The sequence below is a fragment of the Toxorhynchites rutilus genome, chromosome 2 (genome assembly GCF_029784135.1).
Source record: "Toxorhynchites rutilus septentrionalis strain SRP chromosome 2, ASM2978413v1, whole genome shotgun sequence".
Classification (NCBI taxonomy): Eukaryota; Metazoa; Arthropoda; class Insecta; order Diptera; family Culicidae; genus Toxorhynchites; species Toxorhynchites rutilus.
In genome coordinates this window covers 332,956,066-332,983,938 of record NC_073745.1, presented here as the reverse complement: position 1 = coordinate 332,983,938, position 27,873 = coordinate 332,956,066, and the positions used below count along the sequence as shown (strand labels likewise).

The following is a 27,873-nucleotide window of genomic DNA, read 5'->3' as shown; positions in this document are numbered from 1 at the left end:
ATCGACAATCGAATAAACGAAAAATTTAGACATCTCTATTTGCAGTCAAATCCCTTCCCACAATCCTCTGTATATTTATACCGTTTCCCCTCGCGCACTTATTGACCACACGGTCACACCTTTATTCTACACATTTTGGTCTCTAAGTAGGGATTTCCATTCATACATCTGGCAACAGTGCAACGAAGTGCGCACCTATCAAATAAAACATTGCGGCTGTGATCACACTTGCCGACAGCTCCAGGTAATTAAACGTGTTTTTGACAAATTGAGAAATTTAATTTAATATTGCTTCATTTTCGTGTAACTGCTGAACAACAATATACATTACAATGTTAATGTTTTGTCCTACCTGTGGAAATTTGCTGCTAGTGGAAGAAGGAACTGATTCTCTACGCTTTTCTTGCAACACATGCCCATATATCTGCAAGATAAAGCGAAAAATATCCACCCGTATCTATCCGAAATTGAAGGTTAGTATTGTTTCGGTTTATCAATTCCCGTATCGTATGTTGGATTACGTTATCTCTTTTCAGGAAGTGGATCATGTTATGGGCGGTGCTGCAGCCTGGGAGAACGTAGATTCAACTGACGCCGATTGTCCCGCGTGTGCCCACAACCGAGCCTATTTCATGCAGATGCAAACTCGGTCCGCCGATGAACCTATGACCACATTCTACAAGTGCTGTAACCCCGTTTGTGGTCATAACTGGAGAGAATAGTCTGATACTCCTGGTGAAGGGAAAATTTTATTAGTTCGTAGGGTCAGTATCAGAATGATACTGAATGCTCTATTTAAGATAAGAGATTTAGTTAGAATCAACCAAATACGTCTGCTTGGAAAAGCATCCACAAAAATGAACGGCATGTCTCAATCTGCCGGCAGCGTTTTTAGAACCAGTGACCAACAAGCGATTCGCCAGGCTGCTAACCTGCTCGAATCGGGTCAGGTCATTGCGCTTCCCACGGACACTGTGTATGGATTAGCGTGTAGTGCTAATGATCCGGAGGCGATTCAACGATTGTACGCAATCAAAGGTCGGAAGGAAACGAAACCCGTTGCGATTTGTGTAGCCGACATCGATAACTTACGCTTCTGGGGACAGGCGGATCATTTGCCGGGTGAAATGTTATCTCAACTGCTTCCAGGACCAGTAACGATCGTCGTCGATAAGTCTGCCAACCTTGACAATCCATTTTTGAATCCTGGTGTGCAAAAAATTGGCATCCGTATACCGAACTTTGAGTTCATTCGAGACGTGTCGAGAGCATTTCGATTTCCCATCGCTCTCACCAGCGCTAATAAGAGTTCCGAACAGAGCACACTGAATGTGCGGGAATTCGAGAATCTTTGGTCCACTTTGGGGGCAGTTTTCGATGGAGGACAGCTGGGATTACGGGAAGAGCAGCGGGCGGCCTCAACTGTGATCGATCTTTCAAATGAGGGTTTGTACAAAGTTATACGCAATGGTATTGCCGTTCAACGCACAGTTGAGCTTGTGGAGTGTTTTGGTTTCAGAAAAATGCTTTAAAATGTTATTTGAATAAGGAATTATAGGCATATTAAGTGAACTTGTTTTTATTTTCCAAATAATTTATTATTTAAAAAAAATCAGACAGTAAATATATTTCACTGGCAGAATATAATTTTTGGGATGTTTTACATCATGTTGAGGTACTCTAAATATGGACATGACTAAGTCTTCTTTTGAGCTTGTAATGTTTGATGGTTGACGCTAGCATTGTTTCCCGAAGCAGATTTACCCAGGGAAATGGGATGTCGCGTTTTCTGAATATCCGATTTTAGAGATTGCCAACGTGTCGGGGGCCACACAATCTGCGTGGCCCGAGCCGTTATTAACCCAAGCGATATTGGGCCAAAAGTATTGCTATCCAGTGAGTTCCCTGTTAGTTATTCCATAGTTTAGCGCGCTTTTCATTGAAAATAGAACCGAAAATATACCTGTATGATCCCCTTCGATCCAACAGTGTCCTTCGGGCACCTTCACGTACGGCATTTTATATCCTAACGTTGAGATCACGTCTCCCTGTAGCCCAACCACACGTTTGATAATTTTTTGACTAGGATCTTTGGGTGATATCAACGACACCACATCTCCCCGCTTCACATCCATGTTCCGAACGGCCCAACGTGACAGGAAAACATAATCAGTCGCAGCGCTCTCATCGGGATTCAAGGCCGGTTGCATCGAGATGCCATCCACCCGGACAACATATCCGACACAATCGAAAAAGGTCACTCCCACCGGAATGCTCAGCAGTACAGATTTGAAAAATAAAGGAATTTTCATAGTCGCGCTGTTGTCGTTCGTGGGGGTTTTCTGGAACTGCAACACTTCCGTTTTTTCTGTGATATGATTTGATCTTCAAGAGCCCAGCTTACATTGTGCACTTATAATTTGTCCTGTTATGCATTATATCTTAAGAATAGTTTAGGATAGGATTAAAGCGCACAGCTCCAGTATTTGACAGAACACGAATTTTATTCCGCTGTTTTGTTGAATAATCAGAGCCTTCGGAAGAGTAGCCGATCAGTTTTTGTTTTTAATTTGAGATTGGTGGGTAAGTGTTGCCAGTTGATCCTATTTTTAATTGAAAAAGCCAGTGTCTTAGAATATCAACAAATATTCACGAGTAACGAATATGATTTTGTTTCAGTGTAAATGACCTTTTTTCAGCTCGAAACACACTGCCCTCATTATATTGATGACAATAACAAACGAGTTCATTTTGTTCATATCGCTGATGCATGAACAAATTTGCTATAATGAATGAATGCGACATTGAGTAGGGTTCATAACTTCGCTGTTATTTATACTTTGAATATCAAAAGCAACAAATTGATATTCCTCACATTCGAAACGATATTCGTTCTGGCATTGATTTCGAGCCAAAATTCAAAAATAAAATTAAATTAGTCATGCTGGATCATTTAGAGAACAAAAACGCCAGAGCTCGATGAAACGATCTTTGCAAGAAATCGCGCAGGATTTTGTTTGGCGAGACGGTAACAACGGCATCGCGAACGATCCCTAAACACCGTATTGCAATTGAATAACAATTGCTCCTAGACTCGATGGTCAAATGGATTACAACATATCATAATCTTCTTGTTGCCTGCGTTGATTTGGAAGGACTTAAGCATCAGTACAATCCGACCTACATAAAAACCAGCCGCACACAGCTACCTCTGGTTAAAAGTAAACAACAGCTGATATTCATTTGGCTAAAATGAAATTCTGTTCTGGCATTCTGAATAATCAAGATGAAAATGACATTGGGTGGAAAAACAAACATCAAAACATATTGATGAAGAAAAGTTCATTTGCTCATATTCACTGGTTGCTTGGATCTGTAATTTTGATTTTCGTTTGGAGTATATAGGTTTTCGATGCAACCTAGCCCGAAAATATAAGCTTTTGAGCTAAACGAAGGTGATTTTTTTCAACACTGGAAAAAGCCACAGGAAGATTGTGTTCGAGAAAGGTCGCCTAGTCGGGGTAGGATTCCGCTAGGTCGCGATGGATACGACATCTGGATACGACATTAGTTTGTATGAGGCCAACTATTCTCTATCAGATTATCTTGTTTAGTTGAATAAAACACGTCTTGGTTGAACAAATGAACAATTACGAATGAGGTATATTTCTGATTATTCTAATGACATAAATAATCCTAGCTTACTACGACCATTTCCGTTTCTACAACAACAGATTAGTCGGCCGTAAAGGGTCCCTTACACGATAAATAATAATGACATTACTTCATCAGAATGACAATAATAATGATCGTGTTAAGGTTGACAAAATTGATATAAAAGGCAATAATGATGCAAATCCGGATTTTCTGATCTCGCTCCATCCAAGATGCTGAACTATAGGTGTTTCGTTCTTGACACTTTCAGGACATGACGTGAGACGAGTAGCGAGACGTAACTTTCAGAATTATTTACTTTTTGTTTGGGTGTGTGGTTATGATTTCAATGTCAATTCGCTAAGGAAAATAATCGAAGGAAAAAATAAGCAAATATATATTCGTGGAATATAGTGCACAACCTCCTTTTGCTCTAGCCAATTACCGTTACAAGCCCTTTCCGGATCTCCTTCCCGGTATATTCACAGCATTTTCCTCCTTCTTCTTCTTCTTCTTCTTCTTCTTCTTCTTCTTCTTCTTCTTCTTCTTCTTCAATGGCACTAACGTTCCTAGAGGAACTTCGCCGTCTCAACGTAGTATTACTTGCGTCATTTTTATTAGTACTTAGTTGAGATTTCTATGCCAAATAACACGCCTTGAATGCATTCTGAGTGGCAAGCTCTAGAATACGCGTGATCACAGTGCAAGTCGGAGGAAATTTCTTTGACGAAAAATTCACCCGACCAGAACGGGAATCGAACCCGAACACCCGGCATATTAGTTATGACGCTAACCACTCGGCCAAGGGAGCATTCTCCTCCTCCCTGAGCGAAATCAGTGGAGCCACAATCAGCGTTATTGTTTGTCACCATCGCCGTAAGCTAATAGTACTCTTTTCCCCGCTGATGGGAGCCAAACAGAATTACATTTTGCTTGGAAAGAAAGGCGAAAAGATATACTAAAACATCCTTCTGCACTGTTATGATTCGGCAATAAAGCGCGAGCAGCTATTTTGCCAACGAATGCATTTGTCACCAAAAGATACGACTTGTTTTGTAAACAAATTTGTTTTTTCACGAGCAATGGCCGAACAGCAATTTTGACATTGCGGTCCACCTATAATACAACGCCTTGGCTCCATCATTACTGTAATAGAGCAGGGACACTATCATTCGAAGTGCACTGAGAGAAATAATTAGTAAATATAACGAATTTTTTGGTAAATACTACCAATCTATAGTCATTTTCGACCGTACTAATAAACACATATGTCAAGCAGAACAATGATTCGGAAGCCCAATATCGGCTACATTTTTTTGCCGAAAATGCACGTATCAGAATTATATCCTTATTATACCTCCGTATTGCCTTATGGGAACAATGAAAATGGTTAATACGCGCTTTTCTCACCAATTTTCAGATATGACAATATCCAAGCTTACTAATGTTATCGAGTAAAATATACTAATCTCTGGTAGGGATGCGGATTTGTTGACAATATGTACAAAAAATTTGTACATTCTACTAATTTTGCATTACCAAATGTATTTAGTAGTTTTCGACCGAGGATTTTTCTAAGGGTGTCTAGGATGCTGTGCGACATCTTGTGTCAAAATCCATGTAGGTGAGCCAATTTACTCTCTATCAGATTAGTGGGCCCAAAGCAATTTAAAATTCTTAAAATTTGAATGAAAGTTATTATTTGCTGTTACTTGAATGCATAAAACATTTCTATGCATTTCTATAATTTTTCTGAAATCCCTACTAAAACTCATTAGTATTAAATAAAATTACCACCAGAATTAGTTTTAGCTCAAGATTTTTTGTACTCGCTTGTCGTTGTGCAGACCGGAATATGTTTCCCTAAAACGTACTTTCAAACTGAGAAGCCTGGGAAAATCGTCATTTCAGATATTAGAGGCGAATCAACTTTCGCGGTTCGTGAACTACGTAAACATGAGATGTGCAATAATTTCAGAGAAAAATGTAAAATACAATGATCGTTTGACAATTCATCCGTTCACATATTTTGGTAGTCCTAGGCATCACATCAAACGAAAAAGGACGTTCATCAAATTTATTTGTAACGAAGAACATAACCTATTACAATAATTTAGATGCGTTCTAAAATAATATTCGAAGTGGTAAAAAAGTGGATTGCATAATGTAATTGCGTAGTTCTACGTCTAAATATGCGATCGTGTCCTAGATACAAACCCTTAATTTTTTTCTTAGCGTTATTTACCTACTAGAAGTAAGTTGTTCTGACCCTGATTTGAATTATTTTCTATGAATTTTCAGATATTCTCACCAAAACTTACCATTATAATATAAAATGATCTTTAGACACAATTTTCGTATGATATTTTTTTACTACTAGCAAGCGAAAGTAATTTTCATGTACAAAGAATCTTCTACAACCCAATATCGTCATGCCTACTCCCCCATTCCGTAATACGAAGCTCAATGCCGTCAACGCGGATTGCTTCGAAGTACATACGAAAACTTTGTTCCACTTTGCTCGCTCCAAGGCGCCTCTATATATACCAGGTGAAACAATCATTTGAAATGCACTTTCAGCCATATTGGAATTGCTGTCGGTATTGTTTACAAACAGTTACCGGTAGCTCTCTACAAACTGCCACGACGCTTATTCGAACGATGCCTACTATGTTCGGCTTTCGCGAATTTATGTGAAAAAGAAGGGATGATTTTGTAGAATTTCATTCTCATCCAGTTCATCCACTACTCTCGCATGTGAAAATGCAATAATGGCGTATCCTAGCAATAACAAAACAAACAACCCCCGCTCCACAAACCATAATCCCCTTCTTATTGAAGTGATGATGTTGCTTCACCTGTTATACATTTATACAAGCGCCTTGGTTCGCTCAAAGCAGACGATTTCGAACGAAGCGAGGAGGAGCAATGTAACCAAACCAATACAAGTCTATGTAGTTGTTTACCTCTCACGATTGCATGCAGCCACATTTTCGTAAGAAGTTGCAAGCAGTCCCAGCAAACATTAAGTCGTATGGATAGCTATAATTGGAGGCGATATACATACAACCAAGACACATTTGTATGATATATGATGCTGATAACTAGCATATACACACAAAAGTGGAGGCGATATACGTATATGCCATATTTTGTACGCATATAAAGCCGTATATAACGATATGCGATGCTTTTTGGACTGATATGCGATTTGATACGACAACGTTACCACTCAATCCATCGATGACATGGAAAATCGTGTTTTTGCATTTTATGCGATTTTAGATATATATGATCGATATTTTGATTGATATTTTATGTGATTGTGATTTGATACGAAATTATATGTGACTTATCATGTGCAAAGTTATACGATTTAATGTTTGCTGGGGTGTCACCGCGGCGTTAGGCTATCTGTTGCATGCTGATTTTGGATATCTTTGAAAAATTACATTGTCAAACTGTTGACACGTCCCACTGTGCGATCTGGTGGTTCAAAACTCTGTCTTCCCCCACGGTGCCTCACAAATATATCAATCGTTAGTAGAGGGAGAACACACAATTATTTTCACAAATATAGTTAGCTAGAATATTTAAAAACATATTTAAAAACAAGGCCATACTCGAGTCGGGCACTTTATCTAAACCATCGGACAGAGACGCACAAATATGCAGACGTTATACGATATATTTTGATATAGTTCGCGGATAAGGGTAAAATTGAACCCCAGAATATTGAAGTGGAGATTCCCTTCCGTTCCCTTCGAACAAAACATACCGTTTCCGGAGGAAGTTCGCGTAGCGAGAGTTATACCGCTTTGTCGTCAATCATTGATGTGTCAACGGATAGTGAGACGGATTCGTAGTTTACACGTATCCTATCCAAACTCCCGTCTCCTGTGCACCGCTCAAGGAGCTGAAATAGGATGAACCAACGCCAGCAGACTGAACCAGTTCACCTGAAAACGGAGATACGAGCAGCGGACCGTGAAACATTCCGGACCGTAACCGTACCACGACATCACGAGAATCCAGGAAATTCAGGAATTACATAACAAATCTCCTTCGTGAACCAGAAGAAACACGTGTATTTTCTCTGTTGTGCCAACCTCTTACGGTTTATCCTAGTATAGGCTTTGATTGAGCTGACCCTGGGAAGGATTACAGAGTCCATGCAGGTAGGTAGGACGTAACAGAGCCTTGTTACATGTCATTGATTTCTATATGGGGGGCTCACTCTACGAAATTGAAAATGAGGCATGTAACGATTCACTAGGGACTGCCCACATACCAACGTGGACAGAACAAGTACGATTTCAGACACCCCCTCCCCTTCCGTGAACAAGCATGGACACTTTCTATACCCCTCCCCCTGTTATCCACGTGGACATTTCTCCATTTCATGGGAAAAATAATCAGATAAGTAGTCGAATTGAGCCTAAATTCAATTTTGTGCTTGTTTGCATTCTTTATGTTATGTTTTTATATTATAAAAATGTAAACTTAATAGGTTTCTTCTCAATTCTTTGAACAAGTTCGGGGAATAACAACCCGTATTGCTGTTTGTTTTCTTCCAAATTCCATTTACGTTGTGGTCACGTTATAAAACATTACATTTACGTTATGGCAAAACATCACATGTGAATCTCGGACATGTGAAATCGGACATTTTCTATCATAAACCGACGCAAGCTGGCTGAACTGTTTGAGTTTTCAAGAAAATCAGCAATGAAATCAAGTGCTTCGTTATTGGAACCCAATTATTATCATTGAAGAAAAACTGATTCTCGAAACAAGACAGCAGGTGTATAAAAATCGATTTGCATATTATCATGCCTTTGAGGGTAAGAACAGGTTGTGTTGTGTTATGTAGTTTTCGCTAGGTCAACTCCAAAATTGTCGGTCGATCTAATAGATGTAAGTCAGTACCAAATATTTGATGCCGTTCACTTAGCTGATTCGCAAATTCATCATCCCATTGAGACCAGTGTACTATTGCAAAATCTTTTCTCGTCTGAGCTTCAGTAATGAGTCCCCGCGTTTCATCTACCAAGATATTTCTTCGTTCAACTTCATAAATCTTGGGAATCATTGAGTTGTTTGGAATAATCATGCCGATTTTTAGGAAAAAAAATCAAAAGCAAAATATATAAGATACACATTTATACGATTCTATGTGCCCCGTTTTGTTCCACAATCTATCGTCATCCTTCACGCAGATTTCAAAATACATCATCGCAGATGGTTTGGCCTTATTCTAGAAGAGGACCTTGGCTAAACCTAAATGTTTATCTTAGATTGTCGATTTTGATTGGATTAGCTGCGAATAGTATTTATTGGAATTTATCGATTGATTGTTTGGTAGAAGCTCATAATGCAGAATTTCTCTCCTATCGCATTAGATAAAGGGTGTGTTACATCAAATTGCATCACGGAAAAAACGCTGTAGAAATTCGCCCAGTAGACCGATCCTTTTGAAAATTTTAGACAGTAAAATAAAAACTATTAAACAACTTTTGGCATTTTCTTTTTATTCATACTTCGAGCCCAAGCCCGTATGCTCGCACCTTCCTCTTTACCCCATCCATAAGGTTCTGTACAACGTCAGGTTGTAGTTTTTTTTTAACAGAAATCCATTTTCTCTTGAAGTCCGCCTCCGATTTGACAACTTTTGGGTTCTTCCGGAGGGCCTGCTTCATAATATTTCTCTATTGGGTGAAGCTCCGGCGCGTTGGGCGGGTTCATTTCCTTTGGCACGAAGGTGACCCCGTTGGCTTCGTACCACTCCAACACGTCCTTTGAATAGTGGCACGAAGCGAGATCCGGCCAGAAGATGGACGGGCCCTCGTGCTGCTTCAATAGTGGTAGTAAGCGCTTTTTTTTATATCTGTATTATAGTGACTTTCAACACTTTTGGCTGGTTCGTCACTTTTTACTTCCAATTTTGGAAGAATGTTGGGAGTGAGAATTGAACTCGTGATCTTCAGCGTGAGAGGTATGGATGTTACCACTACGCCAGATCGGCTCCATAATAAGCGCTTCTGTAGGCACTCCTTAAGGTAAACCTGCCCGTTTACCGTGCCGGTCATCACGAAGGGGGCGCTCCGCTTTCCGCAAAAGCAGATCGCTTGCCACACCATGTACTTTTTGGCAAACTTGGATAGTTTCCGCTTGCGAATCTCCTCCGGAACGCTGAATTTGTCCTCTGCGAAGAAGAACAACAGGCCCGGCAGCTGACGAAAGTCCGCTTTGACGTAGGTTTCGTCGTCCGTTACCAGGCAATGCGGCTTCGTCAGCATTTCGGTGTACAGCTTCCGGGCTCACGTCTTCCCCACCATGTTTTGCCTTTCGTCGCGGTTAGGAGCCTTCTGAACCTTGTATGTACGCAGGTCCTCCCGCTGCTTGGTCCGCTGGACGAATGAACTTGACAAATTCAGCTTATTGGCGACATACCGGACCGAACTTCTCGGATCACGTCTAAACTTCTTAACTACACGCTTGTGATCTTTTTCACTGACGGAGCATCCATTTTTGCCGTTCTTCACCTTCCGGTCGACGGTTAGGTTCTCGAAGTATCGTTTTAGTACTCTGCTGACCGTGGATTGGACGATTCCCAGCATCTTACCGATGTCCCGATGTGACAACTCCGGATTCTCGAAATGAGTGCACAGGATTAATTCACGACGCTCTTTTTCGTTCGATGGCATTTTTCCAAATTTACGAAAAATTGACAGTGAAGCATGGCCAACGTGATCTATACACTCTTATCTGATTATAAGCGAAAGCTGAAGATATAATTCCTACAAATTAAATTTCTACAGCGTTTTTTCCGTGATGCAATTTGATGTGACACACCCTTTAAAAGGAATGATTTTCTGCGCGTGAAGAGCTTCGGAGATACGATTCATTTCGCTCACCTCAAAGATCCTTTTTTTCGCTCACATTCTGGTAAATGATTATATTTTTCTTCGTCTGTACGATTTGCTTCAAACTGTGAGTTTTCATTGCATATATAAAGCGAGCCGTTGACGGAGATGCGATCCATTTCATGTTTTCGGTCAAAAAGCTTAGAACTCATACATTGTAGCGTTTGACGTAATCAAGCTTCATCATGTGCTCATGGACATAGATACTTGTAAGAAACAATGTCGTGAATTTTTAATATCATTCATATGCAATATTCTCGGAATATAAATTTCAGCAAAGAATTTCAAATATTTGAAGAAATATAGAATTGCCATCGCTCTGTACTATGAGATAACCTTCTATTCATACTACATGGGCTGAAAAGGTCCGGGATTTTAAATGAAAACAATCGTTTTTGGGCAAATCTGTATTTATTCCTCAACATAGTTTCCTTCGAGGGCAATACACTTGGTATAGTGAGTTTCCAACATTTTGATTCCCTTCCTGTAGCACGAAACGTCTAAGTCTTCGAAATATGCCTCAATGTCAATCTGCAGACTGTCTATTGGACTCAGGAGTGTGGTAATGGATTCACCTTTCGTCGTTTGTCACAAATCGTCGAAACAAGTCTACTCGTCGATTATGCTTCAACAACGCCAAACCGGCCGTTGAATCATCAACGCGCCGCTGTTTTTGGTCGTCTTTCATGCCCAAAACGTCGTGCAAAATGTATCTCAGTCGTTCTTTTGAAATGCCTATGACCTCAGCTAATTCGCGTAACTTCACTTTACGATCGTTCAAAACAAGTCGATACATTTGTTTTACGATTTCTGAATTCGTAGCCTCCTTTGGCCTTCCAGAGCGATCTGCGGTGCTTGTATGGTCCATTTTAAATTCACTATACCACCGATAAACTGTTGGTATCGAATGTGCAGAAGTGGAATAACATTTCGTCAACCACTTGCTCAGGAGTTTTTCCCACCAAAAAACAATGTTTGATCAAAATACGAAATTCCTCTTTTCCCATTTTCTATACGAATGCTCAGGTAGTGACACTTAAACAACTGTAGTTTGTGAGAAAATAAAAGAAATGACATGAAACTTCACATATAAGCTAGTGACAGATGAACCTCTCGAAATGAATCTGGTCCTTTTTAGTGGCGCTATCTGGGACTTTTCAGTCCATGTAGTAAATACGGATAAATTTCCTGGAAATGCAGAATATTTTTCATATATTATTGAATACAGATATATATATATATTTTCTTCAAAATATTTGTCCACGTGCATGTAATCTGTACCCCAACCCCCCTCACTGTGGATATTGGATGTTTTCAAAGAACATTGAAAAGTCGATGGATTGTTATCTTGCAGAACATTATTTGGGGTACGAGTTTGAAACCAATCTCTGAAGCATTCTGAAAGAGAAGGAGACAACACAATTCCCAAAGTAAAGGTGTGATCCAGTCCGTGGTGTTATGGTGGAGAAGCAGAGGGAGCAATAGAAATACGAGTTGGTTAACGAATCTGCAGGAAACCAGGAGGCACCCGACAGCGACGCATATAACATGGACATGCAGTCGAAATCAACGTGGGAACGAAAAAGATAACATTTTATAATGGGGGTTGAGGGAGGTCTCGTCGGTATATGTGTTTTGGTTATGACTAGTTACATGACAATGAGCACACCATTCTGAGAGTCAGGTTCTATTTTACCCTAGGCATATACAAGATAGAATGTGTGCTACAAAAGAAAATCTCGCCACTTTTGAAGTACGTTCTGTAATCATTGATTTGGCCGTTTTTAATATCAATACACCACTGTTTTACTTTGCTTTCACTCATTATTGCTTTCCCGTACACTTCACAAAGTTCGTGATGGATTACAATTGGATTGTAATGCCAACAAAAACCTAATCATGCAATATCTCAATGCTGGTCATATTTTAAATAGTCACAGTGAGAAACATAACGGATATGTGAACCTTCCCATATCACAGCTTGATGTGTACTGAGCGTAGCAATCTTTTGGCTTTAGCTTCACCCACTACCGCGCTAGTCAAAAACGTCTTCTACTTTCTGGATAGCCCTCGTGCTGTTGTTTTGCAACAAACGATGCCGTTACTGTGTGGGGTTTAAGAAAATTTATTCGACATTACATCGATTAGCATATTGCTCGAAGGTAGACGATTTACGAGGAAAGTTAATACATTTTATTTGGGTAGCGTATCCGTGTCGACGAAAAGTTCGATTCAATCATGTTCTATCGGTTGCCACACCTGGTGAATAATATGCATGTAGCCACTTAGAACTAAGTAACACTTTTGGGAACACCAGATGATAATCATTGAACAATAATCCATTCCCCGTCATGTCAACAGATACGATATCTATGAAATAACTGACCTAGGACTCTTATTCTAGGTTTTTAGCCTTGTGGTAGGTAAGATGAAAATATTCGAATAAACCAAAATCAGGTGAAAAAGTAACGAATGCGTTTAATCAGAACATGAGAATAAGAAAAATAAGTGTTTTAATAGAATATGTATGATACTGTTGGATTTGAAAAATTGAAAAATGCTTGATTTCCTGGATCCCTCGAGTTGAGATAGATCTCATTTCTTTGTATTCATAAATTACGTACAGCATACTGAAGAACGGAATGAAAGTGTTTCTTACTTTTTAAATGTATAACCACTCATTCATACAGAAATCACGTCAGGAACCATTAATTACATCAACCCTTTGGCGGTCGTATTAAATTTGGGCATGGGTGTTGTGCTGGTCGGAATTATTTTTCATTTCCATTTATTTTTTGACGTAGGACTACGTCTTTCATTTCTATGGCGGGGTGTAAAATCAAAGTTTCGAAAACGAAAGCGTTACGCCGGAGACCGAGATTTTGAGCGTTAATAGCTCCTAAACAACTGAACGAAACGGTATGATAAGCACCTCATTCGAAAGATAAAATGTCTACGCATTATATACTTGTTACTTTTTGATCCAAAAACTTGTTTCAATAGCCCTAAAATTGCTTTCAAAACAGGCTATTGAAATCATCAATCGGTATATAAGCGAGCGTCGCTCGGAAATCCACTCAGTTATAATTAAACAGCGATTGAGGTATCATCGCAGGAATGAATGGATTTTTCCCTAACACAGACATCTAAACCATGGAGTCTGGAGAAATCGGCATTGCAAAATGGATACAAGCAGCGGATACTTTCGTACTCGTTTGCGCTTTTGCAAATCGGAATGTTTCCCTAACACAGACTTCTGAACCATGGAGCCTGGGGAAATCGGCATTGCAAAATAGATACAAGCTGCTGGTACTTTTGTTCTCGTTTGCGCTTTTGAAAATTTGAATGTTTCCCTAACACAGACTTCTAAACCATGGAGCCAAGGGAAATCGGCATTTCAAAATAGATACAAGCAGCGGGTACTTTTTTACTCGTTTGCGTTTATGCAAATCGGAATGTTTTCCTAACACAGACTTTTAAACTATGGAGCCTGGGAAAATCGGCATTGCAAATGAGATACTTTTGTACTCGCTTGCGTTTTTGCAAACAGGAATATGTTTTCCTAACACAGATTCCGAAACCAATAAGTTGGGAAAATCGGCATTCCAGATCTCGGCAGTACTTTTTATACCTCCATGCATTTTTACACTCCGGGAAGGCGTTTTGCTAACACGGTCTACAAAAGCGGTTACAAATGCAACGCTTTGGCTCGGTTATTAAAGACTGCATGCCCCTTCATGTCGCCAACTCACTGAACTTCTACGCATACCGTTTGATGATTAGGCAAAATGTTGATAACTATTTGCTGCGATAACCATAATGCCATAATGCATGAATTGACCTAAATTGGGATTTGTTTGCAATTGAATTCGTGAATTGTTTCATTCATTTACTAGTTTAATCAATAATTTAATCAACAGCTTTGCGCAGCGGCGATATCGTACCCAATGAGGAACATTCGAAGTGCGATTATTGCTAATTGAAAAAACACAAATGATTACTAAGCCAACGGCAGTCCTACGTCAACCTTGCTGTTATATCATAGGTATAACCCATCCATAGTTTTTTATCCGTTGAATATGAGAAATTTTTGTCATTGACGCAAAAAATGTGCAATTAATGCCAGCAATGTGTATCCGAAAAAATCAGCACTTTTCACTTTTAACAAATAAAGATTTTTTTTTTGCATGAGGTTATTCAGATAACATAAGACAATTATTGTGCTCTTTAAAACAACTACTTCGACATAATTTCTGCGTATCCGAAATGATCAGAACTCTTCATTTTAAATTTACTAAGATTTTGTCGCTTGAGACACTTATGCGATTATTCAAATAATGTGAGACATTTATCCGAACAGTAGTTCTGATACTTATGAACAATCTTTTCCGGCACACGAAAGTGTTACAATGGTTAAATTCTGCTGTAATGATTTTTGTCCCACATTCCTATGCATTCAACGCACTGTGTGTTGTCTTGTGTGGGTGACTACTTTGTATGATACTGAATACCGCTATCTATTACTCTTAGAAACACCGTATTGATTCGTGAACATGTTCACTAGACAACAAGCTTCGTTTAGAAAAAAGTATAAACTGATACTTTATTGAGTAGAATATAAGATTAGAATGGTTTCCTGCTGTGGTGGCTGAGAGCAGACAAACGACCACAAAGAGTTAAATCCTGCAACAAAAGGTAAAAAAACAGTCGATTCTCACTGTTGTTTCCAATCACCCCAGGGTTGAAAAATCATTGCGTTAAGACATTCCAATATTCTGGTTATGACTCTCATAAGATGGGTTAAAAGGCAATATATCACGTCAATCCATCTTTCCTAGTGAAAGTATGAGTTAATTTAATCCAAAACCATTTTTCATACTGATGCTTCAGATTATCGTATAACATATCACAACTCCGAAACCTCTTCCTGAACCCCTACTTAAAGTTATTTGTCAGAGAAGGGTTTCTTTTTTTCGAGTCTGTCCTTCATTAGCAATGAGAGACTATCATCATGATATCTGTTAGCAGAGCTTCAGCGTGACCTTGATCTGAATACTTAGGTTTGAGCTGTATTTATTCCCCATTATAATTTTCTTCGAGGGCAATACCCATGGTATAGCGAGTTTCCAACATTTCGATTTCTTTTCTGTAGCTCGAAACGTCTTCTTCTTCTTCAATGGCACTAACGTTCCTAGAGGAACTTCGCCTTCTCAACGTAGTATTACTTGCGTCATTTTTATTAGTACTTAGTTGAGATTTCTATGCCAAATAACACGCCTTGAATGCATTCTGAGTGGCAAGCTCTAGAATACGCGTGATCACAGTGCAAGTCGGAGGAAATTTCTTTGACGAAAAATTCCCCCGACCAGAACGGGAATCGAACCCGAACACCCGGCATGTTAGTTATGACGCTAACCACTCGGCCAAGGGAGCACAGCTCGAAACGTCTAAGTCTGCCAAATAAGCCTCAGCGCCACTCTACGTACTACCTATTGGACTCAGGAGTGTGGTAATGCATCCACGTTTCATCCATTGTCACAAAACGTCTAAAGAAGTCCACTCGATTACGCTTCAACAACGCCAAACCGGCCGTTGAATCATCAACGCGCCGTTGTTTTTGGTCGACGGTCAGCAAACGCGGCACCCATCGCGAGGACAGCTTTTTCATGTCCAAAATGTCGTGCAAAATGTATTCCACTCTTTCTATTGAAATGCCTACGGCGAGTTGGATCTGAAATGTTTGTACGGCCCATTTTAAATTAACTAATCCACCGATAAACTGTTGTTCTCAAAACAGCGAAAGTGGAATAACATTTCGTCATCCACTGCATTGATTGTTAAGAAGTTTTTCCCATTAAAAACAATGTTTGATCAAAACGCCATCTGTTGAAAAATTCTGGGACTTTTCAGCTCATGTAGTAAGTCCAGCATATTCAGCATTTTTTTTTTTGTGAGGACTGCATCTGATTTTCCTGCATCTTCTTCCGAACCATAAAATCTCCGTTCGGTAAGTGCATTCCCGCTAGTTTCGCGAGCTCAAACAAGAACACTCGGGACCGTACGCAGCATCAAGTTCACGAAACGTTCATTCAATTTAAACTTCAGTTATGTGAAATTACATGTTTGGGTTCTCGAGCTCCTCCGCACGTTATTCACAGGTCGCTGTCTGTTATTAAAACAAACAAACAAGTACATATTTCGGCAAAAGTTGTATTTTTTTTTGCTCGCTCTCTCATCTTAATACACAGTGTCCCACTCTCGTAACTCTTTCGGTCCTCCACGGATGCTGCAACGATAAGAGCTACGGGCAGTTTTCATATGCTTTTGAGTAGAGTTCATCAAGTCGTGAGACTTTCCAGACATTCCAGCCAATATTTGTGTTGCCCGGAGTCATTTTCCCTCCGAAAGTTGCAGCGAGAAAACCGACGGGGAGAGATAAATCATATGAATACAAAAATAATAAAATTACATCCTATAGGATGATATGCTGCTGATGCACAGTTATCGGACATAAGGGTTAAGTGGTCCAGCTCACGATGATTCCAACGGTACGGTGGATTAAAAGTTTACACCCTGCTCTTCGGTGCGATTTCGCACCTCGAAGATAATTTTACGAGGCATCGGATGTGAGAGAACCAGCAGAGAAATGCACGTAAAACTTTATTGAAGAATAATAGCAGAAAAATAAGCATACGATGAAGGCTGAACTTGGGCTCTCGTTTGATCGGTATTCACTTTGGGAAACTTCCCTCGCCCCAGCCAGCTCAGGAAAAACAATCTCAACGTGTCCGCTATGAGCTATGAGCTATGATACAGTTATGTTAGTGGTTCTCGAGTTTTTCGGTCCATGAACAGGCGATTGAGTCTCGCCAAAGTTCGATAAAGTAGAAATCGTGACCAAATGGAGACGCACGGTGACCGCTCGAATTTTATTTTCGATTCTCCAGGCACAGGAGCACAGGAGCTTTGTTTTAGAATTGTTATGATTGGTACCGAAATGTATACCTTTTACGTTATATTATGGTTACAGCTGGTGTGGAATTATGTAAATGAATCATTTGTGATTTTTCCACCAATGTCACCCTTTTTTGATGTTTGTTTCACCATATCTTTTCGCGAAGATCAATTAGGATTGGGCGATCTTGGATCGATATCTAGAAGATCAATCTTTTCTTTCCAATTTCCGATTTTTTGGATTGATCCCCTGTACTTCGAAAAATGGCGAAAATCGATCTTTCCGATCTTTTTGATGGAAGATTTTTTTTTGTAAATTTGTTTTACAGTAAACATTGATTTCAATCTTTCCGAAAACTACCGGACAAATTTAACACTCCTATACTCGCGCATTGGTCTGTCAGACCGAGAAATCAATAATTGGTTCATTTCTCAGAAAATATCAACACTACGACTTTGCGATTCTCTCTAGCTTCGTTATTCGTCGTTCGTCATCGTTTAGCGTATCGCATGTGTTGGTACAAAGGGGACGTGTGCCACTTTCTGAACACTTTCGGTCTGACACACTGACGCGTGTATAGGAGTAACTATTTTGGACAAGTGCCTTTTTTCATATTCTAGAATATTGTTGAATGAAATGTATAAATTAATGTTAGTGGCGTGGAATATTTATTGAATATAATGCATAAGATCATTACCGGACTATTCTAATTTGATTTCAGTCCCTTTTGTAACTGGATTGAACGGATCCATATATTAACTATTCGTCGATATATTCGTCGTTAGATTCATACGTTCAAAAGCAAAATATAAATGTTTGACTTTCGTATAGTCATTCGCTAAATATAATGGTCATCCGAAAAACACGCAACAACTGAATGAAATGTAAAAAATATGTTTGTTTCGAGGATGAAGTTATGCTATGTTCTGATTCTTACTCCATACAACCACAATCGACTAATACATTTTTATGTTATTTTATAGCTCTTTATACTTCCATGAATTATATTCAGTTGCTTACTTTTAATTAAAACAGTGAAAAATTCGAATTTCGTTATTTGTGTTGGAGTATCAAAAATTACTCTATTTCGAGGAGGCTGAATTAGATGACTATTAAAACATAACAAAGACGAAGAAAACATGTTTTTTGGATTTTTTTCATTCGATCATACCCTCTTCTTCAAATAAATGCCAATAAAGCCTGGAAAATACACAATGGCAACATTACAGAGAAGTTCAATTTTCGGTCTGTGACACCGTGCGCGAGTATACGTGTTATGATTTTGCACGCGAGTACAGGAGGGTTAATACACATTGGGTCCCTTTCAAGGTTGTCAAATTAGTGGTCGTGAAGTTAGGAGAAGCAGTTTTGTAAGTTGGGTCATTACAAAACAAGTGGTCACAAGTTATATTAATGGTGATATCAGGTCCAACGGAAGCATTCTTTTCTAGAACTGGAACTACTACCAAAATGAACACCAGTTGTTGAATTTCTAGAAATAATTTTCAATTAATTTATTTAAATCAATAATTGCATGGCGGTACAAGATTAATGCCCTGGAAAATACAGTTTTTGTGAGTTTTATTTTTTTGTGACCTTCATGCTGATAATCAAGATAAAATGCCTCTAATGTTTGAATAGAAATGTGAAACACGTATATAGAACAAGTAATAACTGAAAAAAGCATTCGATTTTTCAAAGATCGAATCAGTAATGGTCGATTCTTTGGTATCGACTTAATCAGTAAATCGATCTTTACGCCATTTGGAAAGTCGAACCGTAAGAATTGATCTTTTTTCTAAAGTTCACCCAATCCCATAATCAACATGTCACAATCAGCGTCAAAAATACATGTTCACCTTCTCTTTCTATATTTGAATCCTACAAACAATTCATTTAAAAACTATGACGCAAAATGATTTGTCTACACGTATATTTGAATTATTGAAATATTAAGTAATGTGCAATGTGTCTATCTATTTCACAACTTTATAGATAGACAATTTCAGTAACAGTTCGACTGAGAAGTTTATAAGGTAACACAGTAAAACTATTTTTTTTTTTGCAAACTCAATTTAATTATTCAACATAGTTGCCTTCGAGGGCGATACAGCGATTATAGCGATCTTGCAACTTTTCGATACCATTTTTATAGTACTCTTTCGGGTTTTCCTCAAAACAGGCCTCAGTTTCGGCAATCACTTCATTATCGGTCTCGAATTTCTTGCCAGCGAGTGTTCTCTTCAGATCTGCGAACAGAAAAGTGTCGCTGGAGCCAGATCTGGAGAACACGGTGGATGCGGAAGCAATTCGAAGCCCAATTCATGCAATTTTACCATCGATACACGAAGTTCGGATTTTTCCATTTTTTCACAATAACAAAAGTTGCTTCACTCTCAATGCTGTGACTCACGAACCAATCGACCGATTGTTTTCAAATTTTGACACGTATCCATTGAAAGATGGTGCTTTGTGATATTCAAGTAGATTTTTGCAAGAGGCGCCATCTAGACATCAACTTTATGAACTTTTCAGCCGAACGTAAAAATAAGATTGCGTACGCGGGTATAAATTTCGTTCCTAGGGGAGTAGAAATGTGGATTGAAGTCAATTGAATGGAGAGGCAGATTTGTATTCATTAGTCGAGTCAGTTAAAATAACCACTGACTGGACTAGTTCACCAGTCATCCTCGCTAGTCAACTCTAGTCAATTCATTTTCTAGTCAAGTCACTTTTTGTTGTGGGCGACTGCCGAAGCAGTTCTAGTCGAAGCGAAGCTACTAAGAGTAGAGTCGGTCTTATTTGTCACCTTCGAAAATATCGGGCCCTGGTTATAAAACCAACGAGAGATATAAGAGAAGACTGTTGGTTTGTTTTAGAAATTTGGTCGAAGGAAATTGCGTGAAAAGGCGGGTTATATCGTGGATCTGACCGGAGAGACGTAGGACTACTCCAAGGGTTTTTGATTCCGGTTATGACCGGGAGATTTTGCGTCGAGGACATTTATTCAGGCTTGCATTGTGGGTATGCATATTCTAGAGCTAGCCACTCATAATACATTCAAGACGTCCACATTTTGGCACGTCCACGCAACAATCATCATGTGACGGTGACACCAGTTCCTCACCACCCCACATAGGGTCCGCTACAACATTAACAACAGAACAATGGAAGCCTGGTATCAACTGTCCCGCTGTCTAATTGCGAACATTTGAAAAAAAGGAATTCTCTTACGCCGAAAATAGGCGACATTGGAATACTCTTACGCCTAAATGTGTACTCTGTAATTTACAACATATTATCGATAAGATAATATTTAAACTGGATTAAATTCGGCTCTGTTACAGCTGAAGTGCTAAATGGACCTAATAAAATAAACAGGTGGGATAAAAAAATAGTTGAGGATATGTCTAGTCTCTATCTCGTGACTCAAACAAGTCCCGACACAATCCAACCGGAACTCATGACCCGCCAAATCCTCCTTTGAGCTGGTTTACACCGCCTTCAATAGTGCCAACCGCAGCGACTTTTCCAATAGAAGATGCAGATGGCCTGATGAATCATGCACTTTTGTGTAACTTGGATAGTTTTATAGGATAGAATACAATTTATAGTTTTTAGGCTAAGATTGTTTTCGTTGTTCACATCGGCACAATCAAACTTCGTATGCAACTCCGTATTAAACTTCCAGGTTAGTTGTTTGACCGTCGTGTTCAACCTGCCGTCGCGACTCGGAGTTTTCCCCTTCTTTAGGACGATAACCCGTTGCGTTTTTTTGCTCGCTGCCAGGGCTGGGATAGTCAGCTGACTATTTTTTTTTTTTTTCCAAAATATATATTTTTATCAAGGCTCATATGGCGTTAGCCTCACGGGGCCGGGAGTTCAATACTTTGACAATTTTTCTTATTATCTATGTTAGTAATATGTAACCGATTACTCGCGGTTGGCTCGAGGTTAGTATTACAAGTGTTTTCGTAATTCGGATGTTGCTGTCTCCAATGCTCTGTACGTGTGCCCGACTCGGGATACTTCCTATTGGGATGCAGCTGACCCTTGATCAGCAACGCCCCCCTAGTCTGTACCTCATATCTAGCGTGGAGCGTCTTTCTCGACTCGAGGAATCCAGGATAGAATGGTCACTAACCGGCGCAATCATCAGTTCATGTAGAGTTGTCATGAGCGGTACAACCTTTGGCTCTTGTTGAATGATCAGACGTTGACATCGGCGTTTCTGAGGAACAGGTATAGATGAAGCAGAAGATCAAGCTGACTATTTGACTGACTATTTCCGTATCCAGTTGGAAATGACTTTTGGCTTCTTCACGCAGTTTCTCCGCCAAAACGACTGAACATACAGTCGGGCGTTTAGTCGCTTTCGCCCTCAACGACTCGACTATCACATTTCATTATACCTGCTGTATCGAGGTGTGCTGCGACAAAGAAGAACAGCATACGCGAATTTTTTGTGCTAGTACGGATATGGAAGAGTATCCAGAATTTTGGAATAAACAAATACACTGCATTTATTTAGATAAACGTATATTTCATGAAAGTATGCTTTCAAATACCAGCAGGGTAACATTACTGTTGCATGTTGTGGGGTTCGATCACATCTCAAGCGGAATATAGGAGCAAAAGGATTCATAGTTTGTGATCGATATCTGAGTGGGAAAGAGAAAGTCTGATGCGAATTGAGCCAAATAAACGAGAAGTGCTGATAGCCTTCGACTCTACTCGACTCTTTCGAGTCTACTGAAGTAATAAAAAATTAAATAGCTATAAAGATATTACAAAAATTTCGATGCATTCTAAAATAATATCCGAAGTGATAAACGGGTGAATTGAATATTATAATTCCGTAGTTCTACGTCAAAAACTGCGGTCGTGTCCTAAATACAACCCATTACAATTTTTTTTGTCGTCACCGCCGCCTCCCGCTTCCTGGCCGTTGATGAACGTTCCCTGAAGATAGGCGACATTGGCGTTCCTTACTGTTGTTTTGGCTACATTCAACGATTTTTCTCTCTCGCAAGAAGCTTACATTTTTCCGTTGTGCGAGCAGCGTGCTTCTCTTGTTTTGGGGCTCTTTTGAAAACCCAAGACTAAACTTAAAAAATCAAAATATAAGAATTATTGTACATGCACATACTTACAAAACGTAGAATGTTTTTTTTTCAAATGCACATTGAGAAAAAAAAATACGTTGAATATATGTTGACCAAATTTTGATCGTTCCACCTGTTTGGTGGCCCGAGATCGAACTCTACGTATGTGGGATTTTTAGTTTTTTGAGAGGTAAAAAGTAATGTAAAGTGAGTGAAAAAGATGGATGGGTCATGTCGGTACTTAACTAGAGACGTAGGACTACAAAGTTCATTATATTGCTTCTTATACATATTTCAATGGGGATGTAATGTAAGTAAACTGAATGCTTGCACTGTCTGACGCAATCTATTCACGAATCACTGAAATTTTCAAAAAAAGAGCCCTCGCTCACTGCAGACTTTTTTTAAGCCGATAGTTTGGTCGGGTTGGGTTGCTAGTGTGCACACTGAGTCAACCAAACAGTCGTGTTGGTCAATAGTGCGCACCAGTCTTCCATGTTTCACAAAAAACACTGCGTCCAGAATAAACATGTCCACGCTGCTGTTCACAGTTTTGTGTTTGAGTACAAACATGATTTTTTCGTACCTATGTTAGAAAATGTGACATGTTTGTATTCGTGGTATGTTTGGACATACGATGTTTAATCCCAATGTTTCACATGATGTTCGAACATGGTGTACAGTTTCTCTTGCATTTTCACCCCAAGCACCGGCAATGCGTAGAGTAGAAGAAGCGAATCGGACACCACACCACCACCACTCAACGCGTGGTGTGTTGGTATGTTGACATGGAAAAAATGCTTTCCTTTCATGACAATGGGTGCTTCATCAAAAATATTGGGCAAATAAAATAAACCTCTTTTTCTGTTCTGAACAAAATAAACATCGATTGATATGAGAGTTTTTCACATTTGATATCATTATTTAGTGCACGCATCAATTTATATATTGAATTCATGTAACATTCGCTATTATTAGCTATTTGAACAAGTACTAAAATTGAATTATTCAACAGTGACATGTTAGGCGTGACGCTAACCACTCGACCACGGGAGCAACAATTTTGGCTGGATCTTTAAATACAAATGGACAAAACTGCTTGTTCGCGACGATCGCGACCCGAGCTATAAAACGAGCGGAGAAGAGGAGAAGAAAGGATGATACAATCGCATGCACACATAGCATATGTAGTGCAGTGTAAGTGTAGCTTTTAGTTTTTTCCTTCATTCAGTTTGTGATAACATCGAGAAATTAATGGTGTGTTTTAGCCGCTGAAATTCCTCTGCTGGTTCTGCTGTGTGCCGCTGAAGGTTGCATCTAAAACTAATTTTTGGGTATTTATTTTTTTTTTGGTCAGCATTTGTACGACGTCGCTCGCTGTGCAGTCGGCTCCCCAGACTTTAATTGCCAACATGCACGCAAAAAAAAATAAAAAGCTTCTTTCTATTCAGAGAATGTTGATGATTCAACAAGAGCCAAAGGTTGTACCGCTCATGACAACTCTACACGAGCTGATGATTGCGCCGGCTAGTGATCATTCTATCCTGGATTCCTCGAGTCGAAAAAGACGCACCACACTAGATATGGGGTGCAGACTAGGGGGTCGTTGCTGATTAACGGTCAGCTGCATCCCAATAGGAAGTATCCCATGTCGGGCACACGTACAGAGCACTGAAGACTGCAACATCCCAATTATGAGAACACTTGTAATACTAACCTCGAGCCAACCGCGAGTAATCGGTTACATATTACTAACATAGTTGTAAGCAAACATTGTCAAAATATTGAACTCCCTGCCCCGTTAGGCTGACGCCATATGAGCCTTAATAAAAATATATATTTTGGTGCATGAACTTACTTATAGCCTCTTAGTTCGTGCAATTTTTGAAATGCGAACTAAATTTCAAGTTCGTTTCTGTGAAAAAGTATTCTACGAAGAAATGTTTTGGGATGAATAATTTCTTTCCGTGTATGAAAAGAAACGAAACGAAAGCAATGAATACTGCGACATCGGGTGATATGTTTGTACATGATGTTCTTGAATTATAAACATCGTGTTTGTTTTCACATGTCTATATTTGTGTATCATTGTTCGTGTTGGGGATAGACACTCAACACTAGCTAGAATCATGTTCGAATTCAAACAAAAGCATGGAATTTTCACATCGCGTGGACATGTGTAAGTGTTTTTCGGAAGACTGGTGCGCACACTAGTCAACTGTCGGCCGAATATTCTCGAAAGACTGTATTTAATTTGTGTTTGACAGGGGAGAAGAGAACGGTGGAGGAAAATCAAAAAGAGATTCAAAGAGCATTGGGTGCATCACACTCTCAGTGATTCGCACGGCACGTATGCGAATTGAGAGCGAATTGAACTATCGGCAGATAAACAATCGTCGTTTGTGCGTAAATCGATGCTAGCTAGTACTGATTAAACGCACAGTCGATAGTTGACCGACAGAATAGTTTGAATGTAATCGGGAAGCCTATCAAACTTTTTTATCGGTCGTTACTGAATCGGTGCAGTGTGCGCATAAGGATCTAGCTCCATACTGATTAAGTCGTCCGACCAATCTATCGGCCGACAAAAGTCTGTAGTCTGCGGGGGCTCTAACTCTCAATCTTAACGATAACATCTACTGTTCATTGCTCGCTGTCTGGAGCGACATTGAAACACTGCACTTATTGACTATCCAAGTGGTTTTTCAGTATCGAAATAACGTCTCCTTTGTTCCCAAATATACCATTTTCAAAGAATCAATCCTCCAATTATACTATGCGATACTTTCCACAGAACGGCAAGAAAAAATCCGAAACCTACATTGGGTAAGAGAAAAATGAAAATTTTTAAAGCTCGCTGGCTGGACCGAAACTAGAAATAAAATCCCCGCGATAGGGATGTCTAAGGCAATGAATAAACTTCATATTTCTCTTTTGCTTCGCTTCCGCTAATCGATGCAAACACAGAACTCTACAGTTTTATTTGTTCATATTTGGGATTGCATTCTTAAGTCAACCATTCTGCATATCCGTTCAGCACGATAGAAAACCGCACCTACCTCGTAATCTCCCACATTTTGACTCACCTGAACCCGAAAGATCACTCATTCACACAAATATCTGGAAACCAAAGATCGTATTGAAATCCTATCGTCCTTACACAACAACAAATCGTGAGAAATCCTGGGCAAAGAACTACCAACATTTAGTGGGAATCCAGAAGACTGGTCACCTTGTGGGGGCAAAGTGGTCACCCGCACATATCAAGGTAAATGAGATAGATTTATGCGTTTTTTTTCGTCCAAATTTGTTCAAATCATATTTGATATAGTAGGTACATGTATGAAACAAGCTTGGTCTATTCACCTAGAATCTCAATTAAAATTTTCTCTAGCATACAAAAACGTAGTAAGAAACACATATCGTTCCGCATAATGAGGCTTGGTTTAGTTGGAATGGCATATTTATCCAGGGTCAAAGCCACAAAAGAGTCTTCTTCAAGAGCAGAATGTGGTGAGGTATATCAGCTTTAGTAAACAGAACATTGTAAGTTGTTATTCACCTATGACCACTTTGCCCCCAAACATCAAAATAATGTCTATGCTAATTAATCGCTGAGATTGAACAAAATATCTGTTCACCTCTTCTAGAATATGTGAACAGCCGTCCAAACTGATGATTTGTCCAATAGGGGAAAAGCGGGGGAAATTGGGCCACCTAAGCAAATCGCCTAATATTTCCAAACCAATACGGTCTAAATAAAAAATGTCACATTGTATACTGAGCTACACTTGTTTTCTCTCAATAAATGATGTTCAATCATTATATAAAGCTTCAATCTACTAAATATATCATAAAATAAAAGAGATGATTTTTGGACATTAGAATTTGATGCGGGGTGATTTGGTCCAGTGTGTGTTTCATCGAAAAAAAAACTCATGTTTAGGTAAAGTATTTTGGGATAATGTTACAATCAGTAACAATGTTTTGGGATCGATACCAGTTGCCTTGGCCAGATTCCAGACCAGAGAAGTTGGATTGACACCATTTCGAATTCTGCATGAATTTTTTCACTGTTGGTCGAGCATTTTCAAACACTTTTGATGCTTGGTCACAGAAAATCCGTTCTCGATGGCCTGCGTTGCTCTTTCAAGCTCCTCCTTCTTCCAACTTTGTCTGCCCATCCTCTTTTTGTAATTCAGCGACATCTGGAATCAATTAGACCAAACAAAAACCTCAAATATGTAGGACCAAATCACCCCACAAAAACGTGTCCATGTCACCCCACACAACATACAAAAACTAAAATGCAATTAATTTCATTCATTGTTATCAAACTTACAGTTTCACTACATCAAATTGTTTCTCTTCTGTAGGCGAACAGAACTTTACTGCACAATACACGAAAAGTTTGTTTAATTAGCGGGAAAAACCATAAAACCACGATCGGAAAACTCACATTTTTTGACGATCAAAGTGCTTGCTGTCCTCATGCTTCCGTTTCCCTCTAGTTGTGGAGTTTTACCAAAGTTTTTTTACTTTAGGTACATACGGTTCAATAATAGAAGGAAATCCAAAAATCCAAGTTGAGCCGTAATTTTTGAGATAAAGGGGTGGTCCAAATCACCCCATATGACCAAATCACCCCGTGTTACCCTATATCAGATTGAATAAACTAAATTTCACGAGAAATTCCTTAGATAGCATGCGCACTGAACTCCGGTCGAATAGCAATCGAGATAGTAATTTCTGTTTTTATTTGTATTTTGACATACGACAGCTCTACTGAAGTGACTCGAAAGTCATAAAATTTTTCAAACATAAGATGACTATCAATACGGCATCTATAGTCAATAGTTATACTACCAAACAAGCAGGTGACCACTTTGCCCCCCATGACCAATTTGCCACACTACCCCTATGATTCTGCTGCTTCATCATGCATGAAGAAGTTCGACAGGTAGGGGAGATGGGGGTAAGACGGACATGTTAAGGAAAACTTCAATTATATTTTTGGAAACTCATGAATTTACTTTTTCGTACATACCTAACATCACTTCTCTGTCAACTCACAAACTGAAATATAACCATCAGTGAATTCAATTTTGCAATTAAACCACTCAAAATGCTTAATATCGAAGCCGCAAAAGTTACATCCACACGCGGAATCATGTTCGATTTTCGGGTTTTGTTTCTCTATTCCACATTTGATCAGTATTCATTGTCATAGGAT

At 39.3% G+C, this 27,873-nt stretch overlaps 3 protein-coding genes and 1 pseudogene across 3 annotated transcripts; 3 read left to right on the top strand and 1 right to left on the bottom strand.

Moving 5' to 3' along the window:
- The first annotated feature begins 250 nt into the window (after nt 1–250).
- On the top strand, nt 251–722 carry LOC129767382 (DNA-directed RNA polymerase III subunit RPC10). The gene is made up of 2 exons (XM_055768241.1): nt 251–473; nt 537–722. The coding sequence occupies exons 1-2, from the start codon at nt 333–335 to the stop codon at nt 720–722; spliced, it is 327 nt and encodes a 108-aa protein (XP_055624216.1). The 5' UTR covers nt 251–332.
- A 54-nt stretch (nt 723–776) lies between these two features.
- On the top strand, nt 777–1,641 carry LOC129767380 (threonylcarbamoyl-AMP synthase). Its single transcript, XM_055768239.1, has one exon. It carries the CDS (start codon nt 777–779, stop codon nt 1,530–1,532), a length of 756 nt encoding a protein of 251 aa, XP_055624214.1. The 3' UTR covers nt 1,533–1,641.
- On the bottom strand, nt 1,603–2,577 carry LOC129767381 (mitochondrial inner membrane protease subunit 2). Its single transcript, XM_055768240.1, has 2 exons — nt 1,964–2,577; nt 1,603–1,905 (listed from the first exon to the last, which is right to left on the bottom strand). The coding sequence occupies exons 1-2, from the start codon at nt 2,310–2,312 to the stop codon at nt 1,697–1,699; spliced, it is 558 nt and encodes a 185-aa protein (XP_055624215.1). The 5' UTR covers nt 2,313–2,577; the 3' UTR covers nt 1,603–1,696.
- Nucleotides 2,578–14,498: 11,921 nt separating this feature from the next.
- LOC129772256 (U4 spliceosomal RNA) lies at nt 14,499–14,705 on the top strand (annotated as a pseudogene).
- Nucleotides 14,706–27,873: the final 13,168 nt, after the last annotated feature.